Source organism: Suillus clintonianus (genome assembly GCF_016758775.1).
Source record: "Suillus clintonianus strain FC179 chromosome Unknown DEU56scaffold_60, whole genome shotgun sequence".
NCBI lineage: Eukaryota > Fungi > Basidiomycota > Agaricomycetes > Boletales > Suillaceae > Suillus > Suillus clintonianus.
The window spans coordinates 201,189-218,923 of NW_024539284.1; the positions used below are offsets into that span (position 1 = coordinate 201,189).

At 49.1% G+C, this 17,735-nt stretch overlaps 5 protein-coding genes across 5 annotated transcripts; 4 read left to right on the forward strand and 1 right to left on the reverse strand.

Moving 5' to 3' along the window:
- Positions 1-891: 891 nt before the first annotated feature.
- Positions 892-2,415, reverse strand: DEU56DRAFT_740807 (uncharacterized protein; the record flags this gene model as incomplete). Its single annotated transcript, XM_041348841.1, has 7 exons — positions 892-1,012; positions 1,064-1,218; positions 1,340-1,468; positions 1,516-1,654; positions 1,701-1,891; positions 1,948-2,056; positions 2,114-2,415. 7 exons carry the CDS (start codon positions 2,413-2,415, stop codon positions 892-894), a joined length of 1,146 nt encoding a protein of 381 aa, XP_041206224.1.
- A 1,212-nt stretch (positions 2,416-3,627) lies between these two features.
- Positions 3,628-9,719, forward strand: DEU56DRAFT_757941 (uncharacterized protein; the record flags this gene model as incomplete). Its single annotated transcript, XM_041350190.1, has 16 exons — positions 3,628-3,888; positions 3,932-4,048; positions 4,108-4,331; positions 4,440-4,684; positions 4,913-4,996; positions 5,471-5,524; positions 5,887-6,068; positions 6,116-6,452; positions 6,510-6,617; positions 7,016-7,132; positions 7,407-7,476; positions 7,569-7,613; positions 7,671-7,722; positions 7,787-9,014; positions 9,038-9,303; positions 9,351-9,719. 16 exons carry the CDS (start codon positions 3,628-3,630, stop codon positions 9,717-9,719), a joined length of 3,759 nt encoding a protein of 1,252 aa, XP_041206225.1.
- An 826-nt stretch (positions 9,720-10,545) lies between these two features.
- DEU56DRAFT_956001 (transketolase) lies at positions 10,546-11,434 on the forward strand. Its single transcript, XM_041359235.1, is given in 4 exon segments — positions 10,546-10,808; positions 10,828-11,100; positions 11,142-11,277; positions 11,329-11,434. 4 exon segments carry the CDS (start codon positions 10,570-10,572, stop codon positions 11,413-11,415), a joined length of 735 nt encoding a protein of 244 aa, XP_041206226.1. The 5' UTR covers positions 10,546-10,569; the 3' UTR covers positions 11,416-11,434.
- Positions 11,435-11,877: 443 nt separating this feature from the next.
- Positions 11,878-13,180, forward strand: DEU56DRAFT_956006 (P-loop containing nucleoside triphosphate hydrolase protein; the record flags this gene model as incomplete). The annotated part of the gene is made up of 5 exons (XM_041359236.1): positions 11,878-12,081; positions 12,131-12,248; positions 12,307-12,337; positions 12,589-12,720; positions 12,768-13,180. The coding sequence occupies 5 exons, from the start codon at positions 11,878-11,880 to the stop codon at positions 13,114-13,116; spliced, it is 834 nt and encodes a 277-aa protein (XP_041206227.1). The 3' UTR covers positions 13,117-13,180.
- Positions 13,181-13,267: 87 nt separating this feature from the next.
- Positions 13,268-14,021, forward strand: DEU56DRAFT_914903 (uncharacterized protein; the record flags this gene model as incomplete). Its single annotated transcript, XM_041357683.1, has 3 exons — positions 13,268-13,412; positions 13,461-13,697; positions 13,753-14,021. 3 exons carry the CDS (start codon positions 13,268-13,270, stop codon positions 14,019-14,021), a joined length of 651 nt encoding a protein of 216 aa, XP_041206228.1.
- Between the last annotated feature and the right edge of the window lie 3,714 nt (positions 14,022-17,735).

Sequence of the window (17,735 nt, forward strand, 5' to 3'; positions counted from 1 at the left end):
GCGCCACACAAGAAATTCTTTATGCAGCCCTTTGGGACCTCGGTGCTTTAGGTTCTCGATCGAACGACAACGTTATCATCACGCGACAATCTATTTCAATTGTGTTGATCCCGCAGTCCATACACCTTGTCCTGTGGTTAGCTCGATGATTAGAAAATATGGAGCTGATCATGCTCGTGCTATACTTCCTGCATTCAGCCCATCCGACACGAGTACGGAGCTGACCATGCTTGTGCTATACGTCCTGCATTCAGCCCATCGACCACGAGTACACAGGTTCACGAACTGAAGCTCGAATTGTACCATTGGCGGGGATGCTTGAAAATACGAAGCTGACCATACTTGCGCTATACTTGCTACATTCGGCCCATCAGACACGAGTACACAGGTTCACGAACTGGATATCGAATTGTACCATTGGCGGGGATGCTTGAAAATACGAAGCTGACCATACTTGCGCTATACGTCCTGCATTCAGCCCATCGACCACGAGTACACAGGTTCACGAACTGGAGCTCGAATTGTACCATTGGCGGGGATGCTTGAAAATACGAAGCTGACCATATTTGCGCTATACTTGCTACATTCGGCCCATCAGACACGAGTACACAGGTTCACGAACTGGATATCGAATTGTACCATTGGCGGGAATGCTTGAAAATACGAAGCTGACCATACTTGCGCTATACGTCCTGCATTCAGCCCATCGACCACGAGTGCGCGGATTCATTATGCTAACAATACTGTTGTCGTCCGGCAAAGTTATAGACATCTTAAGAGCAACATAATAGCAGCGTGATGAGGTGTCTTCAGTTATTCAAATTCAAATGTGGCTGGCGGATAGTAGAGCTACTTGATAATAGGACAGTACAGTACGATGGAGGCAGATTTCTAGCTAGAATCGAAAGAAGCGTCATCTAGCTGCGCCCGCTGCCTTGCAAGTGCGTTCACAGACAGGTTGGCCTTCGCTGCGCCGCTAAGCTCCTCACGACGATTCCTTCCAAAAACCTTTCTAATTGCCAGCCTGTCAGTGGAGGTTCATTGAGGGCATAGAGTACTCTACCTCGTCCACCACTCCAGGAGTCGGTTGACCCTGCGCTGCGCTTCTCGACCGGGGGCCATTTCGAAGAAGTCCACAATGGTCTTCCAGAACTGGATATAGTCGAAGTCGCCATCCACTGACCGCCATGAGGTAATGGAAGAAAGCGCAAATCGCACCTGTCAGTGCAGCCGTCGTTCATAAGTGATTGCAGGGAGCTTTTGCAGCATGACTTACCTGACACGCGATGTAGGCAATTGAGCGAGGAGTAACTTTATTCATCCTGATAATCTGCGCGACGTGTTTTTTGACTTTGGCTCGCGAGAATGCACTTTTAGCCCGTCGGTTGTTCTCGATGATGTCTGCGCCATCGCCATCACCCTCAATGTGCTTTGCTGAGGAGGGAGACGTGAACACAGCCTTGTAGGCCTGCAAACAGGGTGAAGTGGTGGCTGCGGAGCTTGAGACTCACGAACCTGTATCAGAATTTTTCCCTTGAATAAACCTTCCTCCAGATTGTCAGGGTTGGCGGTGTACTTTTCAAACACAAATGCCGGAAAGGACAGTTCTGTCACAACATAGCCCTCCGATCTATCTCGAATCCCTGCCTTCACTCTGGTAACGAGTTAGAGTTGCGCAAGATACTGTGTCCACCACCTACAATGGATTGCTCCAGTTAAGTTCAGCAGGGCATAGTAACTTGCCGCATGCGTCATTGATAAACCCGCGGCAGTGTTTATCGTCAGGATCAACCGGGGGGGTTGGATTGAGTTCGAGATTGACCCAGTTGGAAACTAGAGTTTTGAGTTTTTCCGTATCGTCTGCCCGAGCGCCATCGGCCCCCTGCCTAAGCTAAAAGAATGCTCAGCGTTATAAAGCCAGCGGTTGACTCAAATAACAGCACACACCGTTTTTAACATGCAGGCATAGTCATCGTGCCCCATTTCTGTGGCCTTCTTCAAAAACCACGGCAAGGCACTCACTAAAGCAATGTACCCTGTTTGCAGCCGGTCCTGACTATATAGACACCAATGAGTGCGCTCGTAGTGGAAAGCTAAAGGCAAAGGTGCTTACTCTAGAGTAGCGTCCTCATCGCCACCATCCTCATACCTTCTGTCGTTTTCAGCGACCAGATCCTCTATACCGTCGAACAGAGTGATGACACGCCTGACGGCCCTTCCCTGAGCTAGATGGTAATTAGTTTGCCTAACAAATAGTGAGTAAGGTGGGTTTAGTGCAGGCAGTCGGGAGGCATACCTTTCTTTCACCGCACGCCCCGACTCCAGATTCTCTACCTTTCCCTCCAGCTCGGCAATTCTCCGTCTCTGCCGAGCCTGCACAAACCCTGACTCTGCCTCTGCCTCTGCTTGGGGCATTTCTGGGGGCTGCTGACTGCCGCGGCCATCCTGCTGCCAGTTGGTGCCGGAGGATGACATGCTGTCCTCACGTCGCGACATGGAAGAAGGGAGAAAGGAGGGCAGTAATATATGCTTTGGGAGAGCAGGTGAGGGGTGGGAGGTGATGGAGGACGATGGAAGGAAGAATAAACCAGCGCCTGCTTTATACCGTTGTCCCTGCGGGTATGACCGTTTAAGCAGGAGCGCAGACCCGCATCTCTCAAAGTTGCGAACTGGGCCTATGATATATCGATAAGGCTTCGCTTGCTCCTGTTGGTGACTCAAAATGGACTGGCCCAAAAAAGCGTGATTCAGCACTAACTTAGCGTGTGATTGTTGAATGTGACGCATTCTTTAGGACGTTTAGTTTTGTGAGCGAGCCGCGTGAAACGCCGCCGGAAGTAATCTTGTCCAGCTTTTGCGTGCCCTGGTTCACCCTCGTATTTGAGAGTCAGAAGAAATTGATTCACCGGGGCGAAAAATACTCAGATTTGAAACTGGGAGTGGCTGAATTCACTGGGTGGATGTGAACTGACGGAAACCTGAGATGCGGCAAGGTTTGCAAATTGCCCAAAACTCAGTACTCATTATCTAAATTATTGTCCTTGCTGAGCCAGTCTCGTTGGACGCAGACGTCAAGGATTTAGCCAGCAAAAAGGACCCCTCCGCGAGAATGGGGGGACCCCATTATTTTAAATTTAGTTCAACTCAAATTTGAGGATCTCACCTTCAATGATGAATCGTGGCCGCCGCATTGGGATCGAGGTCCACAACTTGGAAGGTCCCGAATATCAGTATTTTACAGACAACGACGTTTTGTGCAGCGATCAGAGGAGAACAGAATCACATATTCATTTGGATCTTTCGAGTCGCCGTCTGTTTTGTATGTATAGTTTTTGTTCTATTGAATAATCGTGGCTACTTCATGCAGTCGTTGTAGTGTCGCTTTTGCTATATAATCATCGACGCGAGGGTCGACTATCCGCTGCTCCTCGGCTCCGAACTTGTTACTAATGCAAACTCTGCAGCGATATACCCTTTTACGATCCTCGTGGTCCGGGAAAGTTTCTAAAGCCCAACTACACGCGGCAAAGATCGGAGGGCGCTCGAGAACTTTGTTTTGTAGAGCGTTGAAAATGCATATGTATGAAGATTCACCTTTCCGTCACGAGAGCACCGTGACATTTCGCCATGTCCTATACTCAGGCTAGTATTGACTCGGACTCGCACCCATCCGGGTCCGACCTAAATGACTGGGCTGAAGCTCTCATCATAGCCGTTTGTGAAGGTGACAATACGCCCGATACTCCACATAGCCATGATTTTGATCCGTGCCACGGTGGCAACGCGCATGGCCAAGGCGCCCCCGTGTACTCTTGCGGGTGCTACCGGCGCACGAAAGTCGGATCTGCACTTGCAGATGTATCTGAACAGGACCAGAGACTTGAACGGGTATAGTGGCTACCTCTACACTTGATTCTAATGGTTATTCAAGTTCTTCCAGGATGTTGAAGGTTGGAACGCGCAAGTTGGAGGCCGTAGCGGCGAAACTTGGTCCCTGAAGCGTAAGAGGTCCAAGTCAGCCTTCGAGTCAGACTCCATAGGAGATATGGTGAGTTGGACTCGTCATTTCATCACTTTTCACTGATCAATTGTTAATGTACAATTTAGACGCCACACCGTTTTGGACAAAACCTGACCAATGTCCAGCGCGCTGGGTCGGTGCCAGCACTTGAAATGCCAAAGCGTAGGAAGCTGGGAAAGGCCTTCGAATTTGATGGAAGTACGGCTCATGAAACCTTAGTGCTTGATGTTGTGAAACACCTCGAAGCTGCCATTGACAGGCAAACAGAGGTGCTGGCCAAGATTTATCGCGTTCTGGAGAACCGTGCCAAGTAATCTTACTATTCATGATACCTTCAGTCGTACACCGATAGCCACGAGTCGTGAAACAAGGAGTCGGCCGCATTGAATGTACTAAATATCCTCCCTTGTGCCCCTAGACCCCGATGGACTCCGCCTGATGCTGATCATCCGAGTCTTCCATCGCTCATCTTCTGTCCCCCTAGTACTCTTACCGGTCACTGGTTCTACGAGATTCCAAAATACGCCGAGAACTTGCAACCCATTCTCTACACCGGCAATTCCAAGGAGTGCGCAAGGTTTCTTCCTAAACTGTCCAAGAAAGATGTGGTCATCACCTCATACGAAGTTGTGCGGAACGATATTGTGAGATACTGGGGCGAAGGTGATCAAGAACGCGAAGCTGTTAAGGCTATATTACATACACAGCACCATCACATTCTTTCGGGCACCCGAGTCTTTTTGACTTCTTGATGGGCCTGGCTTCCTTGGGACCAAAACTGTAAAGTAGTCAGCTGCCGCGCCTCATAACCGTTACACCAAAAGGTAGAAATACTGAAGACTTAGTCTTCAGTACCCGCGACAGTATATGTATTGATTATGAGAACTCAAGTAAGCCAGCGTGCTTACAAAAACGTCGTTCAACGAGCGATTCAGCAAGCCAACCGTGATGGAAAGGCGAAGACTGGTGCAGCTGGTAAGTGATGTGTCCTGAGAACCGGTCCGCAGCTAACCAAATTCTCTGTAGCTCCTCTTGCTCTCGAGGCTCTGCATAAGCAAGTCCTCCTGCCCTTCCTAATATTTACGCCGGCTGAAAGAGGATGTCTTGAATGACATACCCTCAAAGATCATTCAGAACTACTACCCTATCAAGTCTCAACACACGCCGTGCCTGCCAGTGGCCCATCCAATCTTCTGAAGCAATATTGTTCGTCGTGCGCTTTAGCGAGCAAGGCCGCAGTGTCGACTACAAACCACTGTCAGGCACGTGCTGCCCTGCAGTGAAGAAGTTCTCGAGTCTGGAAGGTTGTGAATTCGCATGTTATTCGAACTGTGTATTTTCGAGGAGAATTGGCGCCAAGATACAAAGATAGAAGCACCTCTGGTCTAGGGCATGCCTAGAAGGGCTGTTGTTTTTTAGTAAGTAGGTCACGTCTTCTACCTTTGATAGCTGCCCACTTTGGACCACGATTTTTTGGGCAAGGATGTAACTTAATAGTCCCAAGTAGGTTAAATTCTGATTAGGGGCGCTCGGTCGTGGGATATCATAATCTTACCTTTTCTATATCAAATGTTCATCATAGTACGTGAGAATATAAGTACACAAAGCTTCAAACTCCCTTATTTTTTACTGACGTTACTACAATTCACGCATGCAAGCCTGTCCTACTCGTCCTCATCCTATCAGACGGTCTATGAGTCTCAACTATCATGACAGGAAAGGGCGTAGTCCATGTGCTACTCCTGTTCGGAGGCATGATTCAGCTCCCTCTAGGCCTCCGAGTTGTCGCGATCATGTCTCGCGAACCAAACGTACCAAACCTCCAAGATCACCACCTTCATCTGACACTCCCTATGATACTTCAGACGACGACATAATTGGACCTATTACCCCTCCTCCCATACTTCACGAGCTGTCTGCTTACTCGAAGAAGGCAAAAAAAAGACCCAAGCCCTATCACAGATGCGGTCCTAACATAATAGAGCGCCTCTATGGTGAGGATTGTTCAGGGTGCAATGGCTCCGGACATGTGATGGGTGTTCAGGGGGTATGTCAATCTATTTATCTTCAGATTACTTATTAATATTATTCCAGGACAAACGTAGATTGGAGCACCTGACTCCCGACGCCCTCGCTCAGGCCATCATAGCCATTCAAGCTGATATTGAATGGAGGCGCGTGCGTGCTCTGGCAGCGGCTTTGCACGTCGATGCGGTCAATCAACGTTCCAAGTTTATTGGCATTACGGTCCAGAGCGAAGCTCAAACATATGCCAATGCTATTTCGGAGCCGCTCGAAAGCGCGATTGAGGCGCTCACTAGCTGTACTAGTAATGAACTCAACGATCGCAATAGTATAACCACGTACCACCATGATGTGACGTCGTTTGCCACTGCTGACTCACAGTTTGATGAAGTCGAGAGTTTTGCATGTGCGCATTTCCATTTCCCTGCAAACGATGCCATTGCTGATTGATCACTGCAACTAGTAACTCTCCTGGGATCAGATGATGGTGTCAGTTCGGATGATAGTGTCACCAGTTCGGATGAAGGCGATGATTCTTGTGTTCGGGGAATTCCAGCGTTCACCGCTGATCGTGCCTCCTCTTCTTGAGGCACGAAAGTTCGAAGTTGTAATAATATTAATCTTATGTCCTCACTTGTTGCGCTTGGTATTTTACAATAGTTCCCACGAGTTTCCTTCCATGTACGAGCTGTCAATTTTCGCTGTATTAATATATGCGGGTCCTCGAGCTGGAGGCCCGGCTTGCCCTAAACCCTTGATATGAGCGCTCATCGCCAAGTGCAAGTTGATTCAACACTGCCTGCACTTGATAAGTGTTCCGGAATCAGTACATACAACCTTGTTTGATTCTGGACGAGCCGCATTCGCTGTGTCTGCATTCGGCACAGTCGCATTCGGTACTTTAATCAATTATCCGACCGTTTCTGAAAACAGTGTTCAAACTTTGAGTTAGTTGACTCACTGTGGTAGTCAGTACGCTCGGCGGTAACTTTCTTAACCTCATCAGGCCGCCAGCAACGATCAACGATGTTTCATTAGCTGACTACGCTACTGATTATCAGGCTAACTCAGGCACTGACATAATAAGTATGTAGGTATCCCGCCAGCTCATTACCCAAGCACCGATTCGAGATCCGATCGGAACCAAATCGGAACTTCAAGTTATAGTGGTCGGAAAAGCTCGCTGAGCGCTCTTTATGTAATTTACCTACACAGCTGGTTTGGAGCCGAAGTAATATTCAGTAGTCAGTGGTGAAGTGACCACTCCGACTCAGTCCATTTCAATCTGAACCAGAATTTGAACCGATACTAAAGCCTAGTTGAGGTCTTGGTTCAATGAACCTTACTTTGCTAATCACAGCGGGAATTAATCCAACAATTCCTTTGGTACTTTTCCATTCAATTGTTAACGTTCAGGGGCCGGCCTCGAGGTAAGTGCAAGAAGCTTCAGACGAGTAAGTATCTAGTAAACCAGCTGACCACGTTAAGATCACATCACGATAATGGATCGCATCGTCAACAGCTACAAGTGGCATGAGTCAAATACCAGCTTGAACGCCCAAAACTCGTGAGTTTCCTGCAGCAATCTTGCAACCATCTGTACTGACTGTGTCACATCCAAAAGTTGCTGCCTCCAACTTGATTCGAAGATTCCCCTCAAATCAACGTCCAAACAGGTAAGCACAGCTGCTAGTAGGCAATTCATGCTATTATTATCACGGACTGACCGCGCACAGTTAGAATTTGTTCGACGAAATGCCAGCTGACCGACATAGCGGTCGCTCAGGCCAATTGCCCGGGCATCGACCAAGTCACGGTGCCGGTTACCCATCTAGCCACTTACCACTGCCTCAGCCACCGCAATGGAACACGGTACCGGCGGGCGGCCTCAGTCACCCTATGAGGCGCAGCGGTCGCCCGAATTTCGGGTTTCAATTAGAGGACAAGGAATCCCAGCCTGCGTCGCAGGCCTCTGATATTAATCACGAGGCGAGAACGCACAACACGGGCGCCTTTATCCATCATGCCCTCCGCTTGCAGGAGCCTGTGGCAAGTGGTAGCCAGCACCAGCCCCTGGTGTATGGTAACTCAATGCTCAGCGCGGGGGCGTCTAACTATCATACTACCTTCCGCTTGCAAGAGCCAGTGGCAAGTGGTAGCCAGCACCAGCCCCTGGTGTATGGTAACCCAACGCTCAGCGCGGGGGCGTCTATCTATCATACTACCTTCCGCTTGCAGGAGCCCGCTGGTGGTACCCGGTACCAGCCTGGCGTCGAAACTGGGGTCGATTATTCCTCTGGTTATCATAACCCACAGCATGAGGCTTCTAACGCCGGGACAGCGTTCAATGCGGCCGCATACCCTAACTACCAGACTATGCACTCGCAGGATCCCACGGACGTTAGCCACCAAATTCTGCGGGTTGAACCACGGTCCTCCACAGTTAGCGCATATCAACCATCCACGAGCCAGGGTTTTCATGACAGCTCCATACCCCAGAACGCCCCCCAGTTCCCAACCGCCCTCAATCCGGCTACCGACATGAGTGCGAGTCAAGTCACTCAAGTGACTCCAACTCAATCAAGTGGGCTGGCTTTGGGCGCCCACAGCTCGAACAACCAAGGCCACTTCGCTTCCTACGATTCTGATTCTGATTCTGATTCTGATTCTGATTCTGATCATGTGCCTGACGTTGGAAAGCTGTTCGAGCAAAGACCGGCACTAGTACGCCGGATGGTTGTACGCAAACAGCCAAAATACATCAATAATATCCCCTCAGCATCGACACAGTCCGCTCGAAGTAACTCGTACTTGCAGGTCGAATCTGCATTGGTCGACCGCGTGAAGATTGAGGCCACACGTCGAATGAATTTGTCACTATTTCAGAATTCCCTATATCCTGCCTCACGTGATATTACTAGGTTGGCCGGTACAGCGCTTGACGGTGCGATCGCCGATTCCAAGAACGGTATTTATTCATTCTCCTTACAGTCCTTCTGCGACTCACGAAGGACACAGCGAAAGACCTCATATTGTGGAAGTCGTGGCCAGAAGGTCGGCGCACCCTCTCAGGGCTGAAAGGGGTTGTCCGAAAGGTCCACAGAGACTCCGTGGGCCGTGCCCAGGGTCTAGTGCTCGGAGGTTATCAACTATTCCTTCACGTTTTATTCAAGAACGCGAACGAGATCGCACAATCGCGCCAACGGGACGCATCAGGATTTCTATTGAACGATGATTATCTTGACACGATTGTTCAGGTAAGCAATCTCAATGTTCCTCCGCTTATATTTGACGTTCCCTTCAGCGGATCATGGATGATGGGCAAACCCAGTTGGTCTGCATCCCATTCTCGAACTCCGTCGTCATCGGCATCTTGGAATATATCCTAATCGATCAGGGTTATCGCCAGTTTATATCCCTCGAAGGGTCTGACTGGGAGGTTTCCCTGATGAATACAATTGCCCTTTCTGCAGCAATCTGTAACTGGGTACTACGACAATATTCGAAGAACGGCTGGTACCAAGCTACCGATTTTCACACTCCGGAAAGTGAGGCCTGCTATGCGAGAATGAAAAGTCGGATGTCGTCATTGGTCGGCAATGAGCAGGTGGAGTTTCGCAGACTGTTATTCCTCATTCGTGATGTACTGTTACAACTTCCACTTATTAGTTAAATTTTCCTCCCGCTCCAAAATAACATGCATATTTTCGTGTTGCGAGACCGCCTTACAGCTGTGTGCGAAACTAATGGCAGTGGCAAAATTTTGGCATCCGCGGTGACGAAAAAGGAAATACATAGAACGACGCGTCCTGGATGCTGGGGAAAGCTTTTGTGACTTGTCCAGGTTTTTCAGACACTGTTAGCCACCCCTACTACGTATACTTTCGCTATATGTGTTATATATACAATTTGCTATGGCGAAAGGAAAGAAGCCTGCCCCGAAGAAGCCCACAATTAGAGTACCACCAAGACCACTCCTCTCACTGACACCAAATGTTTCACAGATATCCACCAATTCCCATCCGTGATTCCACAGCCGAAGTGCGCAGTCTTTGAGATCGTTGCTGATCCTTCGGTTAACCATAGTATTTACGTGACAAGGCTGCGCAAGCTAGCTGGTGTCGCCAATGTTGTCTGAAAAGTTTATAAATGCCTGCGAGCGTCTTGGACGCATTGTTCTATGTATTTCCTTTTTCGTCACCGTGGATGCCAAAATTTAAATTTTGCCACTGCCATTAGTTTCGCACACAGCTGTAATCTCTCACGTAATCCAATGGTGGATTTCATACAGTCTCCGCGCTCTCAAATTGTCCAGCACCTGACCTAGTTATGTTCTCGTTGTCAAATTCTGATCAAATTTGGGGTTGACCGGTTGCGCTCGGAGCCTTGAGCGTTTGTTTTCAGGGACGAGCCAACAATGAATATGTGTTGCTGGTCCGACATTGACAATGTACACTCCTTTATCTCTTGCGTGGTTTTCTCATTATTTTGCTTAAAGTTGCGAGATTACCTTCAACTTCGCCATGCAAGCCATTGACAAGATCGTCAACTCTACTGGAAAGACTTACTTTATGTCCGGTGGAAACGTACCCTGTCCTGTAGTTTTCCGTGACCCCAACGGTGCAGCCTCTGGTGTCGGTGCTCAGCACTCCCAAGACTATGCAGCCTGGTATGGCTCAATTCCCGGTCTCAAGGTTGTTAGACCTTGGAGCGCAGTGGACGATTGCAAAAGGTTCTTATTTTTACACAGTTTACTGTCCGTGTGTCTAACGACTTTATAGGCTGCCATCCGATCCTAACCCAGTCGTATTCCTCGAGAATGAGATGATGTACGGTGTCACCTTCCCCATGTCCTCTGAAGCCATGTCAGACAACTTCACTCTTCCCATCGGCAAGGCCAAGGTCGAGCGCGAAGGAGCCGATATCACTATCGTGGCACACAGCAAAATGGTCACTCGCAGTCTAGAGGCTGCCGACCTTTTGGCAAAGGAGGGCGTCAAGGCCGAGGTCATCAACCTCTGTAGTATCTGTCCTCTGGATATCGACACCATTAAGTTTAGCCTGATTAATCGTTTGCTCAATTATTATATTACAGTCTTCTCATAGTCGAGGGTGGTTTCCCCGCCTTCGGTGTTGGTAGCGAAATCTGTGCACAGATCATCGAGAGCGAGGCCTTTGACTACCTTGATGCTCCAGTTGACCGGGTAACTGGTGCTGATGTACCTACACCAGTACGTGTCGAGATGATACTTCCGTGTACTTATTCTGACATCTTTCATTAGTATGCCACCAACCTGGAGGCACTTGCATTCCCCGACACACCTCTGATCGTCAAGGTCGCCAAGCGGGCACTTTACAGGACCAACTAGGCACACTTATACTTTTATTATCGCATCCATTTGCTCTCGTACTTACACACTCATGGGCATTAGTAGTCCTCTGGCCGCAATAGACATAGTACCCATTCAAATTGGTGATCAGACCGGCCTCCGTGTCCGTCTGGAGGAATGCTCATTGTAACGCGCGGCAGAACCATTAGGTACTATGTCTCAGAGTAAGGTAGCACAATGTCACGCGTCAAATAAGGTTCGTCGGCGGTTGCCATGTACTGTACAGTGGCTGCACTTTGACTGTTATGGGGACTTTGACTCGAGCCCGCGCTCCACGCAGTGTGTTGATGTAATTCAGTGGCTGATCAATGTTCTGCCAGTGATACCAAACATTGCTTCTCTAAGGATTAAATTTCGTCCTGTGCAGTGGTGTCTTACTTTGCATCGTGCACGCACTTCAAATACAGCCTTCTTATTGCCGTCCACTCTGTTATCCCCGCCATGACAACGTCTGTAAACTCACCTTCTCAAGTCCCCGTAAACTGTCGAGCTCCCAATCATCCTATCTTGAGGTCGGCGTTCAAAATCTTGCGCATTGTTGCAGTCTCCCAGAAGTCTCTCGACCATTGGAAAGATACAAGGAACCGAGAATGGAAGGAGCATGTCAAAATGATGGTTAATCGCTTCCAGAACTCAAACGTCACTGTATGTTTGATATGATCTTTATGGGTAGCGTTCAACGACTGGGTTTTAGGCCGGGCTCGTACTCGCAACGTTAACTACTACTCTGTTCCTGTCGTCTCAGCCCCCTATTGAACATTTGATGGCTTATAACACTCCAATCTCGTACATCTTCGCCATGGTTGCATTTGGTGATGCATTGCTCAGCGTGATATCCGGAGCTGATGTGCTCATTATCTATGAAACTAGCACCACCCACAAAGACATGGAAAGCCTCAAAGTGAGCCTATTTGTCTGGACTCTGAGCTGCCTCATGGTTTGATACGCGGCACGGCACATGTCACGACACCGTAGGTCATGCTTTGTAGGGTCTTTGAATCAACGCTCCTTGGCCACTGAGGCTCACCATGAGATTTCTGTTATCAGAAATATCGCTGGTAACCCACATTGGTGCGTCTTTTAGAACGAGTCTCATAAACCAAACTGAAAACATTTCAGTCAAATGGGACAAATGGTCTTTTAATCTCATAGATACACCGGTCATGCTGATTTTGGTATGGAAGTGGGGAGTGCAAGTTGCGTCGTCGATGGAGCTGTCGTCCTCATTGATTCAGTGGAAGGAGTCGAAGCACAAACCAAGAGCGTTTGGCGACAACTGGATCGGTAAGCGCATATTTTATTTCCACCTACGTTTCTCAAGTCGTCTTTAGATATGGCGTCCCCACCAGGCTTAGGTTTCTAAATAAACTAGACCGACCGGGTGCTTCTTTCAGGTCGTCGTTGGTCTCTCTACTCACCCATAGGCTGCGCCCGAACCCCATGGTTTTAGCGTTGCCGATTGCTTCCTTCCATACTGAGGATTACATGCGAGCCGAGCCAGGAATTCAAGCGCTGGTCGATCTAGTCAAACGGGAACTTTGGAAATGGGAAGAAGACGGTAACTCGGCTATACTACCCCTTCCAGACAAGCGGTATCATTCCGGAGAACCATCCAATAATGCCGCACCTTGTGGCCGCTCGGACAACTCTTTTGGAAAACCTCTCGATGTACTCCGATGAATCGATGGGAGCACCTACTTGCACGGCCGCCAGGACCTTCATCATATCTTGATGTCAAGACGTCTGCCATCTCCGTAAAGCTACTTTGAGCAACGAGATTCTCCCCGTTCTGTGCGGCTCTGCGATGAAGAGTATTGGAACAGAATTAGTAATGAACTACGTCGGCAAGCTCCTGGCAAGCCCAATGGACGTTCGGTTAGCCTCGGAGTCAGCTGATGGATCACTGTGCCTCCTAGCATGGAAAGTGAGCTGGGATAAACGCAAAGGGTGGATGACGTTCGTTTGCGTGTATTCTGGTAAGCATAGCACAAATCACACGGGGTAGTGCTCATCGAAGATGCTAGGTACCCTCAAGCGCCAGAGTTCTGTGTTCAACGTTACCGGTGGCCAGAAAGAGAAAATTTCCAAGGTTCTTCTCCTATACGCTGCGGAAGCACAGAAAGTCGATTCACTGCCTTACATCTCTGTCGGAGTCATTTTGGGCTTGAAGTTCACTCGCACAGGCGACACTCTCGTTGATGCTCGTCGCTCATCTAACTCATCGCACACATCTCTTCGACGAGTAGTACCATCAACCCGCGGTTATGTCGGCCTCCGTCGTACCCAAGTCCCATTCTGACCTCGACTCTGTACAAGAGGCCTTGCATGCGGTATCTCGGACAGACCCCTCTGTTCGAGTTAATATGCAGGAGGGCCAATTACTTGTCCACGGATTAGGTGCCCTGCATCTCGAGATTGTCGAGGGGAGACTATGGGATGAGTGGGATGTCAATTTTGAACTGGGTAGCCGCCGCGTCAGCTATCGTGAATCTCTGGGACCTGGGCCCGGCTCCAACGCAAACAATTGGGCCACTGAAGTTGCAGGAAAACCAGTTGGTGACTTCGCGCTGACATTCGGCTTCTGATGTCAGTCCTTCCCCAATACCTCTGATCATTAAATTCCACCCAAATCGACCAACGCCACAGCCATCATCATCGCCATGTGACCTCGCTCTCTCCCTCATGGTAGCCGAGCCACAGCCTCACGCTCAATCCCACCCGCGCACTAATTTTCCCATCGTGTGGGGAGAAAACTTGCGCTTCTGCTCTGCAATCCCGATTCAGTATAGAGGCATTAGCCGCGATTGACACTCCATAACTGTGGGCGCATATCTGTGCGAGCCCGCATAACTCCCTTGAGAAAGCGCATCGCACGTTCACTTTGGTGCCTCTCGATATCACGATCAACTTCACTCCCCGAGTTGACAATGTGATGGGTCTTTCCATCTACCGGTGTCCCGGACCATTGCTGTCCAGTCTCAACATGGGATGGCGTTAGCTGTTGGAAAGTCCGCGTTTCCCCGAGCTCCCGACAGCAGCTTCTCTGTATTTCGAAGGACGGTTCGGAGATGACGTAAAGTTGTGCACGGTTCAATCCTTCATCCTGCTTGGTGTCGGTCTTTTAACGAAAGACCATCGAAGACGTCGAGGTATACTATTTATCATACGCATTGAATTATACTGAAGGACGTGATTCTTCAGGGCGAGCTATTGCTACCGGTTTCACAGGCACTAGCTGTGTTTATCGATGTTATCCGCAAGATCACAAAGCATCTTGTCGACATCAACGCTTCGATCGGCGCCGATATTCTGTTGGCCCCTCTGACCACGATTTCGGGATGGTGACGAGCCTCCGCAGTGGAAACCTGTTGAAACAAATGTCCAGGACAACGCCGGTGACGAAGCAACAAAATTGCTTCGCGAATAGCAACGCGAGATGATTGACTCTCTGGATCTGAGCAAGCGAGTATGATTGCATCCTCCGCCTGCCACGAACATGGATCGACTGGATCTAGGGCATCTATAACACGGCTTATGGTCGTGCTTCACAGCTATTAACGATGTCCGCGCGGATTGGAGTGTCGCCGAGGCACAAGTATGGAGGCTTGCGAAGGGAGAAGGGGCTACTGTCATTAGTGTGAAAACAACCATACCTACTGCTGTCAAAGGGCAGAAGCTGGAAGCTGGAGGTGATAAGAAGGAGAAAAACACGACGAGAAGGGGCGAAGTCGAAGCGCTGAACTACATAATAAGCACATCATGTCGCTATCTGTCGCTGTCGAGTGACGGATGTTCCATGAATTCCGCGTGTAGTGAGTGTAGGCTCTGGTTATCAGCACAGTTGAAGAAAAAATCAAAATCAAAATCGGAAGTTTGATCTTGTGCTTGCCCGCCACCAGAACCCTAATCAGGCAGCAGTACAAGTTACTATTAACTAACGTAGTACTACGTTGCTACTTCGTGCTCAGGCTAGCCAGCGTGATCCAGATTCCATGCGGCTCTCAGACACTCTCTGGATACTGCTCCTATTTATTTCAATGGTATCATGTGGAGCTCAGGGTTGCTCTTGGGAGAGGGCAACAGACAACCGGGGGCTTAACAGGCATCGCACAGGTTGCCGCTTTTTCAAGAAATCTAGCGTTCTTGCAACTGAGAAAAGACTCCAGCGAGCGAGAAATGCAGCTTCGGCAAAGCTACTAGTTCTAAACCCGTCCGAGCCATCATCCCAAGTGAGTAATGCTTCTCTTCGAACGGACTCCTTCAAGTTCAAGTTCAAGTTCAAGTTCAACGTAATTCTTAATTCATGTCAACAGAGAAACGGGCCACTACCAGCGAGGGCCAGGCTTGCCAGTGTAAGGGCCCATCCAAGGCCAGTTTGCCCTTACAAACCCCTAGAAAAGCCCAGGTCTGGTCGGGCTCGTGCATTATTTGGTGCCCCGGGACCCGCGGCCTCGCATCACTCCAGCTCGCACTCGGAAAATGAACAAAATGATGTTGTGATGGAGGACGGCCCCATATTTGGAGATGGATTCGAACATGATATCTTGCGTTCGTATTTTGTAGTATCTACATCTACTAATGTTTGCTGATCACTCGACTATTTCAGAGGAACCCGTGCTTCGCAGGAGACGGATTCCGAGGCCTTTCGATGATATCGAGCATTTGGCCGAAGATCTCAATGAGGCCAATGAATTTGATGTCACATCACTCCCAGTCCCATCCAGAATTCAACGTGTCCTTTTAACGCTACGGGACACTCTCCAAACTGCCTTCAACTCGTTTGGAATCTGCCGCTTATACCCTCGCCGTCCTTCGTTCGAGCCCGATAAATTTATTCCGTCCTCGTTACTTGCTAGGTCGTGTCCAACAATCGTTCAAGGACCTGATTCCCAGGCACAGGTCTTGCCGCCGCCCTACCCGTTTCCCAATATGACCGTCTATCGCCTTATGACCTGGATGAATTCAGGTAGCCACCAGAAATCGGAAACTGAGGTCCAGCGCCTCGTCAAGGATGTTATACAGGCAGATGATTTCGACGCAAAGCATCTGGAGGGGTTCTCGGTGAGGAGGAGCCTGCGAGAATTGGATAGGGATGAGGGCGGGGAGAAAATCGTGTTCCCAGATGACTGGATTGAGGCCGATGTCACTCTTGACATCCCCACGAAGTCAAGGGAGGAAGGACATAAAACATACACTGTTCCCGGATTTCATTATCGTCCTCTCATTCAAGTAATCCGCGCTGCTTTTGCAGATGCCCAAGCAGGCGCATTCCATCTCATGCCTTTCAAACGGCTATGGAAGGATCCACTGGACGACCATCAGGAGCGACTATATGATGAGCTCTATGCCTCTGATGCCTGGCTGGATGCTCAGGACAATCTCCAGAAACTTCCAAAGGAGCCTGGTTGTTCGTTAGAACGCGTCATAGCAGGTCTCATGTTCTTTTCGGATGCGACTCACTTGGCAAACTTTGGAACTGCGAAGGCTTGGCCGTTGTACCTGTATTTTGGAAATCTAACCAAGTATGTACGATCATTGCCTCAATCGGGAGCATGCCACCTAGTAGGATTTTTACCTTCTGTGAGTTGTCCCAATTCCCGGATCCTCGTCTACAGCTATTAACGTCAACTTGTCAGCTTCCGGATAGTATCAAAGATATGCTGAGCAATTTGTCTCGTATATCCAAGACCGGCATGTCCTCACTTCATACTCACTGCCGCAGGGAATTGTTTCACGCGTGCTGGGAAATCTTGCTTGATGAAGAATTCCTTCACGCATATCGCCACGGTATCGTTTTGAAATGTCCGGATGGAGTGTTACGAAGAGTATTTCCCAGAATTTTCACATATTCGGCTGATTATCCCGAGAAGTACCTTCCTTTGCCTTGATTAAAATTGTCGGATCATTCATGATATTCTAGGGCTTTGATCGCGGCAATCAAAGATATGGGCTCGTGTGCGTGTCCTCGCTGTCTAACACCGAAAAAATTGTTTGGTTCTCTCGGTCTACGGCAGGACATGAAAAGTCGTATAACGAACCTCCGAGTATACGTTACGACGAAAGTCATCGAGGCGCGCAAGTTTATTTACGAGTGCGGAAATACTGTAGACGGCTCAAAGGTTGAACAAACTCTCGGAGAGGGTTCGTGGGTACCCACTATGGTAAGCACAGCTAATTTCGTGTAAATTATAATCAGCTGAGATCATTTATTCGCAGAATCAATTTGTTAACAAGCTGGGACCATTTGGCCTCGACCCGTTCCGCATGCTTGTCGTTGACTTCATGCATGAATGCGAATT